This window comes from Hyposmocoma kahamanoa, unplaced genomic scaffold (genome assembly GCF_003589595.1).
Source record: "Hyposmocoma kahamanoa isolate Upper Pololo Valley unplaced genomic scaffold, ASM358959v1 182, whole genome shotgun sequence".
Taxonomy (NCBI): Eukaryota; Metazoa; Arthropoda; class Insecta; order Lepidoptera; family Cosmopterigidae; genus Hyposmocoma; species Hyposmocoma kahamanoa.
The window spans coordinates 5218175-5233475 of record NW_020653713.1 but is presented as its reverse complement, the minus strand read 5'-3'; the positions used below and the strand labels follow the sequence as shown (position 1 = coordinate 5233475).

Genomic DNA, 15301 nt, shown 5'->3' with positions numbered 1-15301 from the left:
GCTATACGCTACTACATATTCCATGATTTTAATAAATAACTTAGAGATAAATAAAGTACGAACAAATTTTATATATTAAATTATAATAATGGTCTATTAATTTGAATTGAAACTTAATTGTTTTAAGGAACATTCACATTTTTTTATAATACCACTTGTCGAGGCGAACAAGAAGAGCATTTGGTGGCAAACACGCCTGTCAATAACAGTTGTAGTGCAACTCAGAGCACATTATACTGTAGGTAAAGATCTGAGGGGCACTGCCACTGCGTTCCGACTGAGACATAAGTTGAAAAGTCCCATGTGCCTATGATTTCACCAGCATTCTTACCCTTCAAAACTGGAACGCAGTAACGCTAAGATTACCGCTTGCAGGTAGAATATAATAGGTTTAAGATGGTTGTACTTCCCTGGACAAACTATTTCACCAGAGCAAGCTAAACTGCTACCAATACGTTTAATGAATAATATTCCCATTCTGTGTACTTAATATAATTGTTGCTGTATCTTTCCAATGTCTCTGTGAAATGCTGAACAATTCTGAATGTGAGGCACTCTTCAAATAACCTCTAACAAAGCAATAAACACGTCTACTATTTGATGTCATTTTTGAAGAGCATGTATTTAAATTGAAGAGCATGTATTGGTAATTATAAATTTGCAAAAAATCTAAACGGTCATCTTTTTTAATGATTGATCGTTTTTCTCTGAGACTTAAAACAAATTAAATCAATGTAAGTATATTTTAATCTGTTCTGTGCTAATGTTTGATTTGTATAAATTAATTACGATTTTTACAAATGAAACGTTTAATGTTGAGCCTCAAAACTAAGGCAAATGTTTATTAAAAAAACCTGAAAATGGAAGCAAATTGACTTCTGGCATCTCCTGGCTGCTTTTTCTTATAACGTAACCTAACCTACTGAATGGAGGGCTCAACCAAGATTTGTCCTATATGAAAAAAGAGGATCAAATATTAATTTACTATGCTTAAACATGATAATAGTGTTAGTTCACTAATAATTTATCTGTAGATCTATTAATATAGGCGGAACTGTTCTTCTTCTTCTTAGCGTGTCGATTCTGACGTTTATATTTGTGAGAACGAGTACTCAGCGACTGTCATAGCATTATCAGTAGCGTGGTACAGGTCCTCGACTGTGCAGGTGTAGGGGCACGCAGGACAAGATAAAAGATGTGCTATAGTCTGGGGAGAGACACCACAAATACATGCGCTTTCAGAGCTATAACCCCACCTGTGCATGCTCTCCTTGCTTCGGCCGATTTGAGTCCGCAGTCTATTTAAAGACTTCCAAGTGTGCCATGGTAAATCATGCCCAGGAGGGACGTGCTCTGACAACGAAATAAGTGATGCCGTGGGGTATCTTTCCGTCCAGAGATTTATACGGACTTGATTAGTTTCCCCGTCCAGAGGGAATACTTCTTTAATGAAGCTATGCCGACTCTTTAGCCTCTGGATTACCGGTACGTGATAGTGTAAGGGGGCCGCGGATCAGTCTCTTTTTTTAAGCGCTCCAGGGAGCTAGCCACGTCTCTGCGGACGTCCGGAGGGGCAAAACCAACGAGCGGATACAACATACCAACAGGGGTTGGTTTCAGACAGCCCGTAATGATTCGACATGTGTCATTTAGTGCTGTGTCCACCAGGTGCGTGTGTGCTGAACGGCTGCAAACTGGGCTAGCGTATTCGCTTGCCGAAAAGGAAAGGGCTAGTCCGGTCGTTCGCAAAGTTAGTGGCGAAGCTCCCCATGTGGAAGATGTAAGGCGGCGCAGGTAGTTGTTTCGAGTGCCCACTTTCTGCTTGGTATTGATGCACTGCTGTTTGTAACTTAAGGCTCTGTCCAAAGTAATACCGAGGTATTTTGGACAGAATTGTTAATATGTTATAAATCAAATATAAAAAGAAAATACATCGTTTATTTAAAAAAGTGCACATTTACAATAGATCAATTATAAACCACTGAGCGAATGCTTCGATTCTGTCATGCATGGCGCATGGGACGACCTACGCTGTGCAACGCGAGTGCACCGCGAGATTACACGAATGTGTGCGTCCGTAGACGTCATGTGGGTGTTTACACGCATTCAAGCCACGCCGGCCGCGCCGCTACATTTGAATGAAGTTGCTATACTCGTCTTATTCTACTATGCCTTAATTGAAACAGAAAGTTGGCATCACATATGAAAACAAAACAATTGAGAAAAACATAGACGTAATTTTTTATTACGATGGAGTTGGAACAGAATTTGTTTTTGTTAGCTCTCTCTCACACTTGTTTGCTAACGGATATTGGAACTAGGTATCAATTTTCAATATCAAGTTCCTAGGTTTTCACGTTTACTACGTCATAATTGAAATATATTTTTTAACAAACAAACGTTTCGAGGTCTTTACAGGTTAGCACAATTATATTGAACACCCTATTCGGATCTATAGCCATAAAAATTATTATTAAGTTTATTACCTTATTTTTGGTTTATTTATTTTTTGTGATACCAAGTGAAGGGACGAACAAGTCGTGCGCCTGGTGGTGAACGACAGGCATGTCCATAACAGTTGCATTGCCACTCAGTGCTTTAAATCACAAAGATCTGAGGGGTGCTGCTACTGCACTCACTCTGAGACATAACATTAACATTAATTTTTTTTTAACAACGCACACACTCAACATAACCCTGCACTAGAGTAACCCTGTGTCACGGGTGCCATTGACACACACATAGACAACCACAAATTACACCCAAACTCACGAGATAAATAAATGTAAGCCACACAAATATTTCTCCCGGCCCGGAAATCGAACCTGGTACCTCAGCGTGGCAGTCCGGCATGGTAACCGTTCGGCCACGGAGGCAATTCCACCAGCATCCTTACCCTTTAAAACCGGAACATGGTGATGCATACATTACTATGTTCCGGGTTAATAAGTAAAGTGGCAGTACTTCCCTGGACATATTTATTTCCCAATCATACACAAAATAATCAATGCCCAAAATCTACTACTTTGTAAATGTACATTTTAAAGTATATATCTTGACCACGCGATGGGTTAGTACTTTTAAATAAAAATAAATGAATTAATAATTACGTCAAGTTGTTCGAAAAGACGTTCAGGTACACCCATGTCGCAATGATTATACTTTATTTAGTATTCTGTGAATAGTCCTTAACTAAACGTACCTTTTAATAATGCAATATTGTATTAGCTTCATAAGCCAGATACTGACGTGTTGAAAGCAAGCTACAATATAATTCGATCGAGGTTTATTTTTAGATCATTAATTTCAGAATATATTGGAAATCCTTAAAAAACAACGAATTTCCGTGCCGAATCTTTTCTCGCTTCCGGAAATACGTTTTTAAAAATCACGCGCAGTTAAAACTTGCCGATCCCAATCAAAATGGATTTTATCAGGTTACAGTATCCTCGAACGAAATTTGAATCGACAGGGGCTCGAATTTACATAATCGAGAAATTGATTGAAGCGTACTTCCTGAAAATACGAAGGGATTCTACTTTTTTGGAGATCCTTTTGCAGTGTATGAGAAGTCGACATTATCTGCTAAGCAAAGGAAGACGAAAGCACCAACAATCCCAAATAGATCTGTGACACCAGAAAAGCCAATGGCGTGGCTCCGTAACATTGGTAGTTTAATCACGGTTTACTGAAGCCTAGTAATAAATGCTTCTACACTGTGGTAAGTAGTCGTCTAACGTCAGCCGATACATAGGTGTTAAAATGTGTCGGGTAATTTTCTTGAAATGTTAAAGGTGTGCGAAATTAGTATATCGTGTCACGATCGACGATCCTCGCGCTTCAATTGGCGCTCTGATTTACAGCACAGTGTAGCGTGACTTATTCTTTCTAATCATTTACGATCTGAAACCCTCGCCTTATTGTCCTCACGAGAAACGGAAATGCGAAGCTTTTTATACAATTTATTCTAAAAATAATGAAAACGAAAATTTTTCTTAACTAACTTATACGTTAAATCAAACAATCGGTGTCAACTTTTTCAATATGGCCCCATGAATTTTTAACTCCGACACGTTCTTTGCAAGTTTTTTTTTTTTCAATTCCTACGAACGCAGATGCCTTTCTAATGACAGGGGCTTAGGCCCGGACGTTGTTTTTCAAGCCTGAAGATTTCAGAGGGCTGCCTGTTGCTCGAGGGTTAAATTCTGAACCTTTCTCTAACTTCTTTTTAACTGGAAAATGGTTGCTTTATTTTGGCAAATGACATTCAGGAATTTTAAGTTTATGATTTTGTTCTGTACGATGAGTTTACGAAACGGGTACCTTCTCGTTTCAAAATAAATACACATACGAAGAAATGTGATTATTCACGTGTAGAAGTGCAAGTTGTAGCGTAACAATCGCTACAATTTCGCTTGCTTGGTTTTTATTTCAATTGTATTTTTGTCCATTTATATTTGTGTTTGTTTTATTTTTTACCATAGCAGAATAATTCTCAAAGCCTAAGCGTGGTACTCTTTCTACATAATAAGTTTCAATGTCTTCTGAAGTTGTTAATTATTCCTTTGCTTTATGTAATTATTATTTGCTTTTTTGCTGTTGCTTCATATGTTATTATTGTTTTTGTTTTGTGTTATATATATTTTTATTCTTATATTTCGCATGTCGTGTAAACTCTGTTATTATCTCTTTTACATGAGATAAATAAGATTACACTATTTAACAGGAAGCCTATCCTACCTACTACAGATCTTCATCTATCTTTTTTCTTTCTAAGTATGGACACTTACTCGGTTTATAAATGTTTCTTGAAAAACAAAAGGTAGCGTTTAAACTGATCGAAAGAAAGAACGGTTTAATATCGTAAAGATACCAAAATTAGGTCGATAACTCCGGCACAATGGTTGACCTGTTTCCTTGTAATTATTAAAAGGTAAGCCAATCGATTCTACGCTTTGAATAGCCGAAAAGAGTGGTGAACTGGTTTTTAATAATTCTTTGATGTGATTACCACTATTTACATGGTTATTTTTACATTTTTTACGACGAGAAATTCAATCGAGCATCTGAAAGAAAATTAGCTCGCTATTGTTATTGCTATTAATGATTACTTAGTTTAGATTCTTGTCTCTCTTATAGCCTGAAAGATCAATTTTGGTAATAATGGAATAAACGGTAATCTAAGGCAATCTCACAAGCGGCCGGGTTCATGAACTAGGGTTCAAGAACCGACAAGTGCCGTATCAAGTAGTAATGTATTCTGTGTATATTCTGGAAGCGATACGCTACAGAAATCCGGTGGTTCCAAATTGCTAGCGACTCTGGCAGATATAAAACCGTTGTTATTATTATTAATGGATGGTAATTCATGGATGGCCTATTCAATGCTTATGCAGTTCCTTATCACTGCGACAAAACCAATCTTCAATCTATTCAATTTGCAAGCACATACACTCGGATACCAGGGCAACACACGGGTAGACGTACGCATGCACGCACATACACTTGAACTCACACATTACAGCAGTAATGCTTCTTGTGAAAGCATACTGCATTCCAGTTTGAAAAGACTGGTGAAACAACAGGCATATGGAACTTGTGACCTTTATGTCTCAGATCTTTGTGACTTAAAGCTTTGCGTTCTGTTCTGCAATTGTTAAGGGTTAGACGCGTCGTTTACCATCAGACGCATGCAGAACTTGTTCGCGCCATCATTTATATCATAAAAAATCACCACCAATGAATTATAATTCGAAGTCGAGCTGAATAGAATTAAAGAACTATACGACTGAGGTTCATACATCTATTTCAGTGTGTTTCGGCCACAGCGACTGCTATTGTTTTGAATTAGAGCTACGGTTGTTTGCTTTTTCATGTGCCCTTAAATGGCTACATTTATCATGCCATAAATATTCGCAAACAGTGTCGACACGTAAGGACACCGTTGATAAAGTAGTAAAAGATGGCTGCAGGTGTCTTAGCCTAGAGAGCATCATGTTTCGCGTCCAGGTCTGATAGTCACTGTTCCTCAAATCTTTTCACCTTCACTTCAGTTTTCACAATGTGCCTCCACCCAGAACGGCCACTTTAATGAATCCCATCTCGTGGGGTTAATGTTGCAATGTTTCGCGTGTCTTTTCAGAACATCTTTATATGACAACCGTGTAGGTAACTAACTAGGTAACACAGACTGAAGCTCAAATTGAAATGTCAAATCTATTCGTATGATGGCTGTTAAATATCGTAAAAGAAACACTTATTTTTTATTGTTCTCCCGTTCAACGTTAATATATTTTAAACAGAGCCCATAAACATGTACCCTTATAGGCAGTTCAATGTGTTTTACAATGTGTCCTTATTTCGGTTACCTGTACATTGCAAATTCCACCTTATCGTCATACATTTCGTGTTCAAATATGCAAGCGCTAAAACGCCTATTAGTATGAACCTCTTTCATACCCCGAATATAAATTACTTTAAATTGCGTCGTAATGTTTTCACTTATTCATCAAATCTAACCTACGTTTTTTCTTTGAAACATCACTTACACACACAATCAATTTCATTAACAAACCCTGACGCCATTTCATTAGAAAGTCCGTCGCAAATCCAAATTGAGTCCAATTCAGAACAGGACTTGTCCAAGGTTTGAACTAATTCAATTTAGGAGTGTACGGACAAATATACTGGGCGTAAATAGGGGACAAAAGATCTTTCTGTGAAGTTTGTTTGTGCTAGGATAGCCCAAGCTAAAGCTTGTATTGAATGTTGGTTGCTTTGGACATCGGAAATTTCAGGTTTGTTTTCGTAGTGAAGTTTCTGCTTGAGCATGAGATTATGTTTATGTGACTCGAGTTAAAATTTAGCTATTTAAGTAAAAAATTAAATCACGTGACATGTGGCCCACTGTTATTTTTTTATATTTATGGGATTACTCATATAGTAAATAGTAACGATATTCATTCCAGAAGCAGCACTATCCAGTACTCCTAGATCAACTACTGCTGTCACCTTTAAGACGGCTTTGCCCTATACTAATTGACGCGTAATCAAGTGAAGCGAAAAGCAGAGACTGGCAGCCACTCTTTAGTACAGCCAAAGATTCTAAGTCTTGATTACCGCAGTATAGAGATCTTCTTGTCGGTTTTCTATCGAATGTATTTCGGAGAGTATATGCAGGAACTTAACAATTCTGTAGACGAGAAATAAAGGACATTTAGGGTGTTTGCGCACTTCTACATTCAAATCTAGAAAACTCGGACCCACTTCGGATGTCGCTTGTGCACTAAGTCCGATTCGATATCTGAGAAAATACCAATATCGTTTATACGGCTAGAGATAAAATGATACTTCGGACACCCGTGACATTTCGGACCGTCATTTTTTCAGATTCGGAACTGATACGGATTGGACGTAGTGCATAAGTGTTCTAATTCCAGATTTTGGAATTAAGATGTTGCAAATTTTGCTATGATGAAGTTAAACAATACTGAATGGTACAAGACATAAAATCCTATCGTCCTTTGTTTTTTACTTAACATGTTTTACTTGACCTTAAAATTGATTTTAAAAGACTAATTAAGAGACATCAGATCATTCTTTCTAAAACACTATGTAGTAAATTTACATTTGTTGTTTTTGTTGTTTAATTACTGTTTGGTATTTAAGATTATTTTCGCACCTACGTAACCATACTGCCTCTTCTTTGACCTTTATGTATCATATCCACTTATGAGGACTGTATATCGTTGTCTGAAATGCGACTGCTAACCAAATCTCGGTATCCAACGAAATGTGAAATGTTACACACAGTCTTGAAAACCTTAACTTTAGAAATTGAATCAGAAAAACGGTTACGAATTCTATCGTATTTGAAATTTCACTCTGAAAACTAGTTTGGCTTTTGAATTAACAGGTGTTTAGTTTGGAACTCTGGTGACAGTTATCGGAAGCAGTGGTACCTAGAACCTTTCATATCGTTGTTGAGTGAGTGAATATATTTATATAACATAAAATTTCTTTACCAGGTCGTCCAGAACCCCAAGTGCGGTGGCTGGTGAACGGTGTCCTAGTCGACGAAGAGTACGAACACAACACGGGTGATGTCATAGAGAACCGGCTTCTGTGGCCGCAAATCAGTCGCGGTGATTATGCTGCTGTCTTTACCTGTCAGGCCGCTAATTCACTTCTGGTGCCTCCTAAGGAGGTATCCTTGGTACTGGATATGTTTTGTGAGTATTTAGCTTATTGATTCCAACTTATTTTGTTTTGAATTTTATCTTCATCCTTTAGGAGTGCACAATTGTTTGAATTGTAGCATTTTATTTCTGTATATCTCTTAGGCTCAATTTACATTGCGGCGGAATGAAATGGAGGCGAATTTTCAAACACAGCGTAATGCACTTTATGATTAATTGTGTAACGTACAAACTAAGTACGAGCCAAAATCTTCCGAGGAATTCTCGCGCATGCCCCGCGCATTCTTTGGAAGATTTTGACTCGTATGTAGTATGTACTTTACACAATTGATCATAAAGTTAATTATGCTATGTTACAAAAATTAGCTTCTATTCTAATCTCTAATATAAATTATAATATATATAACTGCCTTCGTGGCCGAACGGTTACCATACCGGACTGCCACGCAGAGGTCCCCGGGTTCGATTCCCGGGCCGGGAGAAATATTTGTATGGCCTACATTTATTTCTCTCGTGAGTTTGGGTGTAATTTGTGGTTATCTATGTTTGTGTCCATGGCACCCGCGACACAGGGTTTCCCTAGTGCGGGGCTATGTTGAGTGTGTGCGTTATTATTATTATTGTATTTATTATTTAAATTGAGCCTTAAGTTTCTCGCCAAAAGTGGCTACTATTGATTTCCATTTTATATACGAGACAGTACTAGACCCGTATTATGGGTTATACAGCACTAAATTTATATTTCACTGACTTAATTTTTTACACATAATCGCCTGATGTAAAATAAAACGTTAAATGTTAAAACGTAGCGAAATAACAACAAAAGTTCTCTGTGAAAGCTAGTTAAATTATTACAATACCTTATTCATTAATCTTTTGCCAACATAGACTATTTGTACAAAATATGAATGAAGATATTTTCTTTGAATATTTCACTTCCATTTTGTTATCTACGTAATGTTAACTATCAATTTTCTTCTGAAGTACTTAACTTTCACTTTCTCTTTCTAGTAAAACCACTAACAGTGGAAATCAACAAGCCGACAGAGACAGGCGATAATGGTGTACTCACGGCCGAACGCCGATATGAGGTCACCTGTGAATCTGCTGGAAGTAGACCGCCAGCTGTTATCACCTGGTACAAGGGGAAAAGGCAGCTGAAGAGAATCACTGTGAGTATTTTCTTAATAACCAACATTAAGTTTATTCTCTTTTAGAATTACGTAAACTTTTGTGTAACATACGTGATGGTAACGGACAACCGTGATCCCTGTGACTACGACTTTACCTGTGTGGGGTATGACCGCCCAACCCATCGCCGCAGCATAGCAGCTCTGTTTTGTTCCAGATTAATAAGTAGATTGATTAGTGATGCAATTGTCTATAGGCGACGGTTACCACTTTCCATTAGACCGTATATAGTAAATATTTTGCAGGTTTTAATAATATAAAAAACTGTTTTGTCTTAAGTTCGCTAATTTGTGATCATGTTAATTTTCTAAAGTAGTTTCTAAAAGCAAAGATATTATATGACACGTAAATTAAACAGTTAACATTTATAAGGTACTGTGTAACTTCCAAATTTGTTCTATTTATCACATAGAACCTATAGTTCTAGATGATGTATGATCTACTCCTACAACCATTTAGTCTTTTAATTGTAATCAAAATTTAAAACAATCATAAAAACTTGAACAAGTTACAAACTAATTGCACAATTCTATTACAAACCTGAAACTTAAATTCAGAAGTGGGATGTGACCCAGTATCGTATGAGGCGGTGGTAATTGCCTCGGATTATCGAGTTACCGTCGTAGAATACAATCCCAGTCGTTTCCATTGTGCTCGATAATAGTGTTAGTTTGCTGGAAATCAGGTTTCAACGTGGCACTTTGATCGTAGATTCGATTAGGAAAAGAGATATTTTAGATACTTGTATACGAAAGAAACACGCCATAATATCATCTGTTAGAACTCTAATCTGGTATCTTCAATGTGAAAGGAAATTAGACCAATCTTCAAGGTGATTCGTTTGAGAAAGTGATAATGATAACATCGTCATGGCTTGACAAATGCTTTACTGCCTTTTCTTGAAAGCATCTGACGTTAAAATTAAATCCAGAAGCAGTTTTAAGTTACGTAACCGAATAAAAAAGATTTTAACCAACCAAATATTCCGTTATTTGTATCACCATCCCTCTGCCCTCATTCCATTATGTGGGATAGGCGCAGTATGTCTTTTCATTCCATTCATCTCTATCGCCTGTCACTTCGTTGTTCACTCCTTTCATATACATATCATATTTCACACAATCCATTCATCTTTTCTTTGATCTTGCGTTACCCTTAAAACCATCCACATCAATATTAAATAAACATCTTCCGAGTAACATGACTCTCATAACGTCGCATTAAATGTCCAATTACTAGTACGTGAAGAAAATTAGTAGCAACTGAATATGGTTTACATTTGCAGGAAATATCAAAAAAATTAAGCTCCGTGCTTATACAAAACCACTAGCAGCTAGTAACTTGTACAAAAGAACAGCCCTAAGTTTGACGAGATGGCAAAACCGCAAATGTAGGTCGTCATAGTACACCAGCAATGTCTTTAAACGTGCTTAGTGGTAGTAATTACTAAGGCGATGATAGACGCGTTGAATGCAGTGGTTGGCTGCGTTCCAGGGTTGTGCACGCGATCGTGCAAAATCAATACCCGACCAAACTTGGGGAATAACTTCAGGCTCATCTGTGGCTAGCTCATCGGGCGAGAGAACTTTTTGAATCCGGATGTAGTCGGTTGGTTAAACAATCATAGTTTGGTTTGAATTAAAGTGTAGTATTTTCAAGTTACAAAGGCAATGTAATAGGTAATGATGACAAACATATGCTATAAAATGACCACGAAAATCTTGTCGCTGGAAACTGAAACCGCCAAAAGACGACAAGACAGACCCCAAACTACTTGGATTTAACCGTCCAAAGAGACATGAAGACAATGCGTGTAGTCGCTGAGCTTGAATCAAAAGAAATGGAACATAAGGCCAGCACAAAGGCGAAGAAAAAGGTTTTTATTTTTTATGACAGTAGATACAGATACTACTCTTATGTGAAAAGATATATATTATTTTTGTTGTACCTAGCGCTTTTTAAAATCGTTAAAATTACGAGAAAAGACTCATAGATAACAATAATAACTAAGTTCCTAAATTTTAATAGTACACAAATGTTAAACGTAAACAAAAATGGCCGACTGACAACGATCGTTGTCGGTCGGCCATTTTTGTAAATGAAAAATAGTTATAATATACTCACATTTATGTCTAAATGAATCACGCTTCAGTGTCTAACAGGACCGTAGTCGACAGTCAAATGCAAGTAATCAACGAAAAGTAATTATTTACCGAGATCTTTAAAAAAAAATACTTCACCATTTGTCCTGTTTACCAAACAGATTATGTCACTACCTGCATGACCATTTAAAATAGGTTGCACAAGTAGAACATTATACAGAATCCACATTTACATATGAAGTGGTAATCACTGACTTCTAACTATGACCAGGGTAGGCCATAACTTCGAAGCTTAAATCTCAATCTACGGTGGCACGTGAATTGCTAATGTGAATAACAGCTCACCTAACCAAACTATATTTAACATACGCTACAAACTGTGAAGGAGCTAATGGCTTGTTTACGAGCAGTGACAAAAAGGTGCGACTATACTTCTATAATCGTAATAATGTGATAATCGTAACCATGACAACATTTAGCTGAAATCATTATATCTAAAGAACGGTAATCTGCCGAAGTATGTTACTAAAAGCACAAGGTAGCCACACACGGTGGTTAACTGATAATTTATTTAATTATTTCGTCGTAGAATGAACTCTTTGTTTTTGAGAATTGCGGCAACTGTACTAAGCGCAGTATCTTCAAGTAAATAAATTTATTTTGCACACGATATATTTCCGAAGAAATACTGACAGGATATCCTTTATAGATATTTATATATTTGTTCCTTGGCGGAAGTAATGCACAAATCTAATGAGAATCCAGGATATGGCATCAAATCTTCCCAAATAATATTTTTCCAAGAAACTTGCTAAGATTTTTCCGACATAATTTTATAGGCAAACGGATGAATAGCCACTAATTGGTGGATGAAGCGTTAATCCGGTTGAGCTTCGGCCAATAGCCAGTAGCCAACTGCTGATGTAGGGTTGCTAGTGTACATGTTTGTATTGCAATTTCTTCGAAATGTATCTCGCTAACTGGTTACATTTTTTTCCGTGTTCAATGCTTGTTAATAGATAGGTATAAGTCTTTTTTCAAAACCTCGGTGATCCGACAGTTTGAACTGTGGGCGCTAGATGAAGAGGTTCTAATTTAGAAAAGGATTTTTTGTTATCTGAATGCTCTAGTACATATATTATAGGAAAGTACTTACATTGTTTGTAGTTTGTGAACAGGTCGTGTTGTGTGGTTCTATTCTCAAAATAATATCTTTCTTTTGCCCTGTAACTTACTCTATTCCGTGTTTCAGAAGACCAGTTATGCAAAAACTCATTCGGTGTATTTCGTTGTTAGAAAACACAATAAACTCCAGGATAATGAACACGTACTATATAGCGCATATGATTACCGAAAATATCTACAAAAGGACCAGCAATCTCGAGGTCCAATAAATTTCGATCACTACAAGAAACTACTGACCTAATTTCAAATCTTTTTAATGCAATGTACAACAAACACATTATTATACAATATATGAATAGGTACATCAACTTGCAGAAAAGTTTGAATGAATCAAACAAAACTTTCACCAGACTTTGAGGAAAGAGGTCGAGGTATATCCAAACATCTGGCAACCCCATACAGTTCAATAGTAGGGATGTAATGTACACAGAAAGTTATCGAGAAGTTTTCAAAGTATTTATTGCTAAGTGTTGAAGAAAACTTTGAGTGTGACATAGGACTTAAAGATACTTACCATTACTAATATTTATTAAACAAGTAACGAAAAGTCGATTTCACATTATTAGTACAGTGGCTAACGTTAATGTAATAGCTATTAAAGGCAACTCACACCTACTGTAAACTTTACTACATCGAACATAAATATTATTTTAGTTAAATAACTTCAAATTTAAAATAAATTTTCCACAGTCCATTTGAAATGGCCAGCAAATTTGTACAACAAAAATTGCATGCAAAATATTCGAATCACTTCCCTCGTAGAATCGGAACTGATCTCTCATACGTTAAGTCTATTCAAATTGGATCGAATAAAAATTTTATCATATCGATTTTCGATTTCCGACTACCCTCATATCGCGTGATCGTGGGCCACTTACGTGCAGCCCCGTTGGAACACCGCCAGCCTTCTTTCCGCTGCATTGTTATAATCGTTCAATGATGTAGATTCTATAGGTTGGATGTATAAAGCGCTAATGCGCTTTGTTGTAATAGCTACTTACGACGTAGTGTGATTTTTTATTGTATCGTTGTTTCATACTTGACGATATGGAGATTTTAAACGAATGCCGTTAGAGCTTCTGTCGACGTCACTCTCTTTTATTCTAACAGCTGTCATTCTGATCTGTCGCATCGAATGGACCTTTGTCAGCGCAGTATAGTTTTTTCTATTTTGTCCAAACTTATCCCGTTAGATAAAATCGTTATTTCTTCGTGGTATGTGTCTCCGGAAATCTAACTTATACTAAAGATAATAGACGCTATCATTAGATAGCGTTAACCGAGTTCTTAACTTAAGCTCTAGTCTGAAAGTAGATCCACGTTACCCTAAGCATTTTTCTCCATCACCATATTTTCAAAGCTTCTATATACTTTTCCACATCTCGTAGCGTGCGTTCATGTTTCTGCGGCGTCTAAGAAAATGGAACACACAAAAGCACGTATATGCCTTATTGGCTTTGGTAATATTTCAGTTCTTCCTTTCCCTTAATAATTATTAACCAAGTTGTTGTTAGTGTAATTCTTACGTTAGAAGTTCATTTTGTCAGCCTATCAAAATCCAACTAATCTTTATTTCATAGGTAAGCATTATTATACTTGAAATCGTCACATTGGGTAAACTCTACCGCTCATTCGTAAGGCAGATTCCTCTGAGAAGAATGAGCATGAAACTCTTTGTAAATAACATTTGTATACATTCAACTAAATATATTGCAAATATAATATATGTTTTTTTGATTTCAAACATCAGAGATCGAGAATACCTCCATAAGCTAAACGGGTTACTACCATGGAATTTTAGGAGTTGTATGTGTACCTTTACTATAATTTTTAATTTTAATTTGTTTCACTATAGTTTTAGACCTCGTGAATGGCAAATTTTGTATATCCACCGGAATCTTGTTATAGAAACGTATACATTGCCCCTTAAATAAGTTTGTGACTTTTTGAAGACGACTCGACGGCGCGGCGGTCAAGAACAGCTAGTTCATTTTTATTCCTCGTATTAATATGGAAGACATTATAGTGTATAAAAAGAGAATACGGGTTTTTTTAGACTTCCAAGACCCTTTAATATTTCAGATTTTTGAGAAGAGCTAAAATCAAAATGTCATCTAATATTATTCCCAATGGAGTTTATGAAACTACTGGAGCAGTATGTCTTCTTTATTTTTGTACACTATGAGTCCAATGGAGCATTAGAGGCTCTCATAATTAGAATTACTTGTCTAAAAACATGCACAAGCTGAAGTTACGGCATGCAAAGCTTCTAAATTTCGTTTACAACAGATCACATTTTAATTAATGTTACGAAATTAACCAAAACAAGATCACGATATTCTGTGATCAAAAATTCATGTTTTCAATAATATTCGAACAGTTTACCGAAAACAAAACGTTATTACCATTGTAAATAGTATTAATAATAATTTAATTAAAACAATAGGTTATTTAATGAACGTAATTGTTAATAGCTATTCAATTTAAAAGCCCTTACTTCAAGTTAATTTCTGACTTGAAGTTGGAACTCAAGTTTCAAGTTACTGGAATTGAATTATCAGTCTAAATCTAAATTAGTTGTAAACAAGTTTATTTCACTTCGGGGCACCTAATGATTTAGGGTTG

At 36.4% G+C, this 15301-nt stretch overlaps 1 protein-coding gene across 1 annotated transcript in view; it reads left to right on the top strand.

Moving 5' to 3' along the window:
- LOC113226134 (nephrin-like) overlaps nucleotides 1-15301 on the top strand; it is a 465840-nt gene that overhangs the window by 27732 nt on the left and 422807 nt on the right. Inside the window, exons 4-5 of the mRNA XM_026458662.1 lie at nucleotides 8028-8231; nucleotides 9210-9370. Of these exons, the coding sequence (XP_026314447.1) occupies nucleotides 8028-8231; nucleotides 9210-9370 (365 nt within the window). The remainder of the gene's footprint in view (nucleotides 1-8027; nucleotides 8232-9209; nucleotides 9371-15301) is intronic.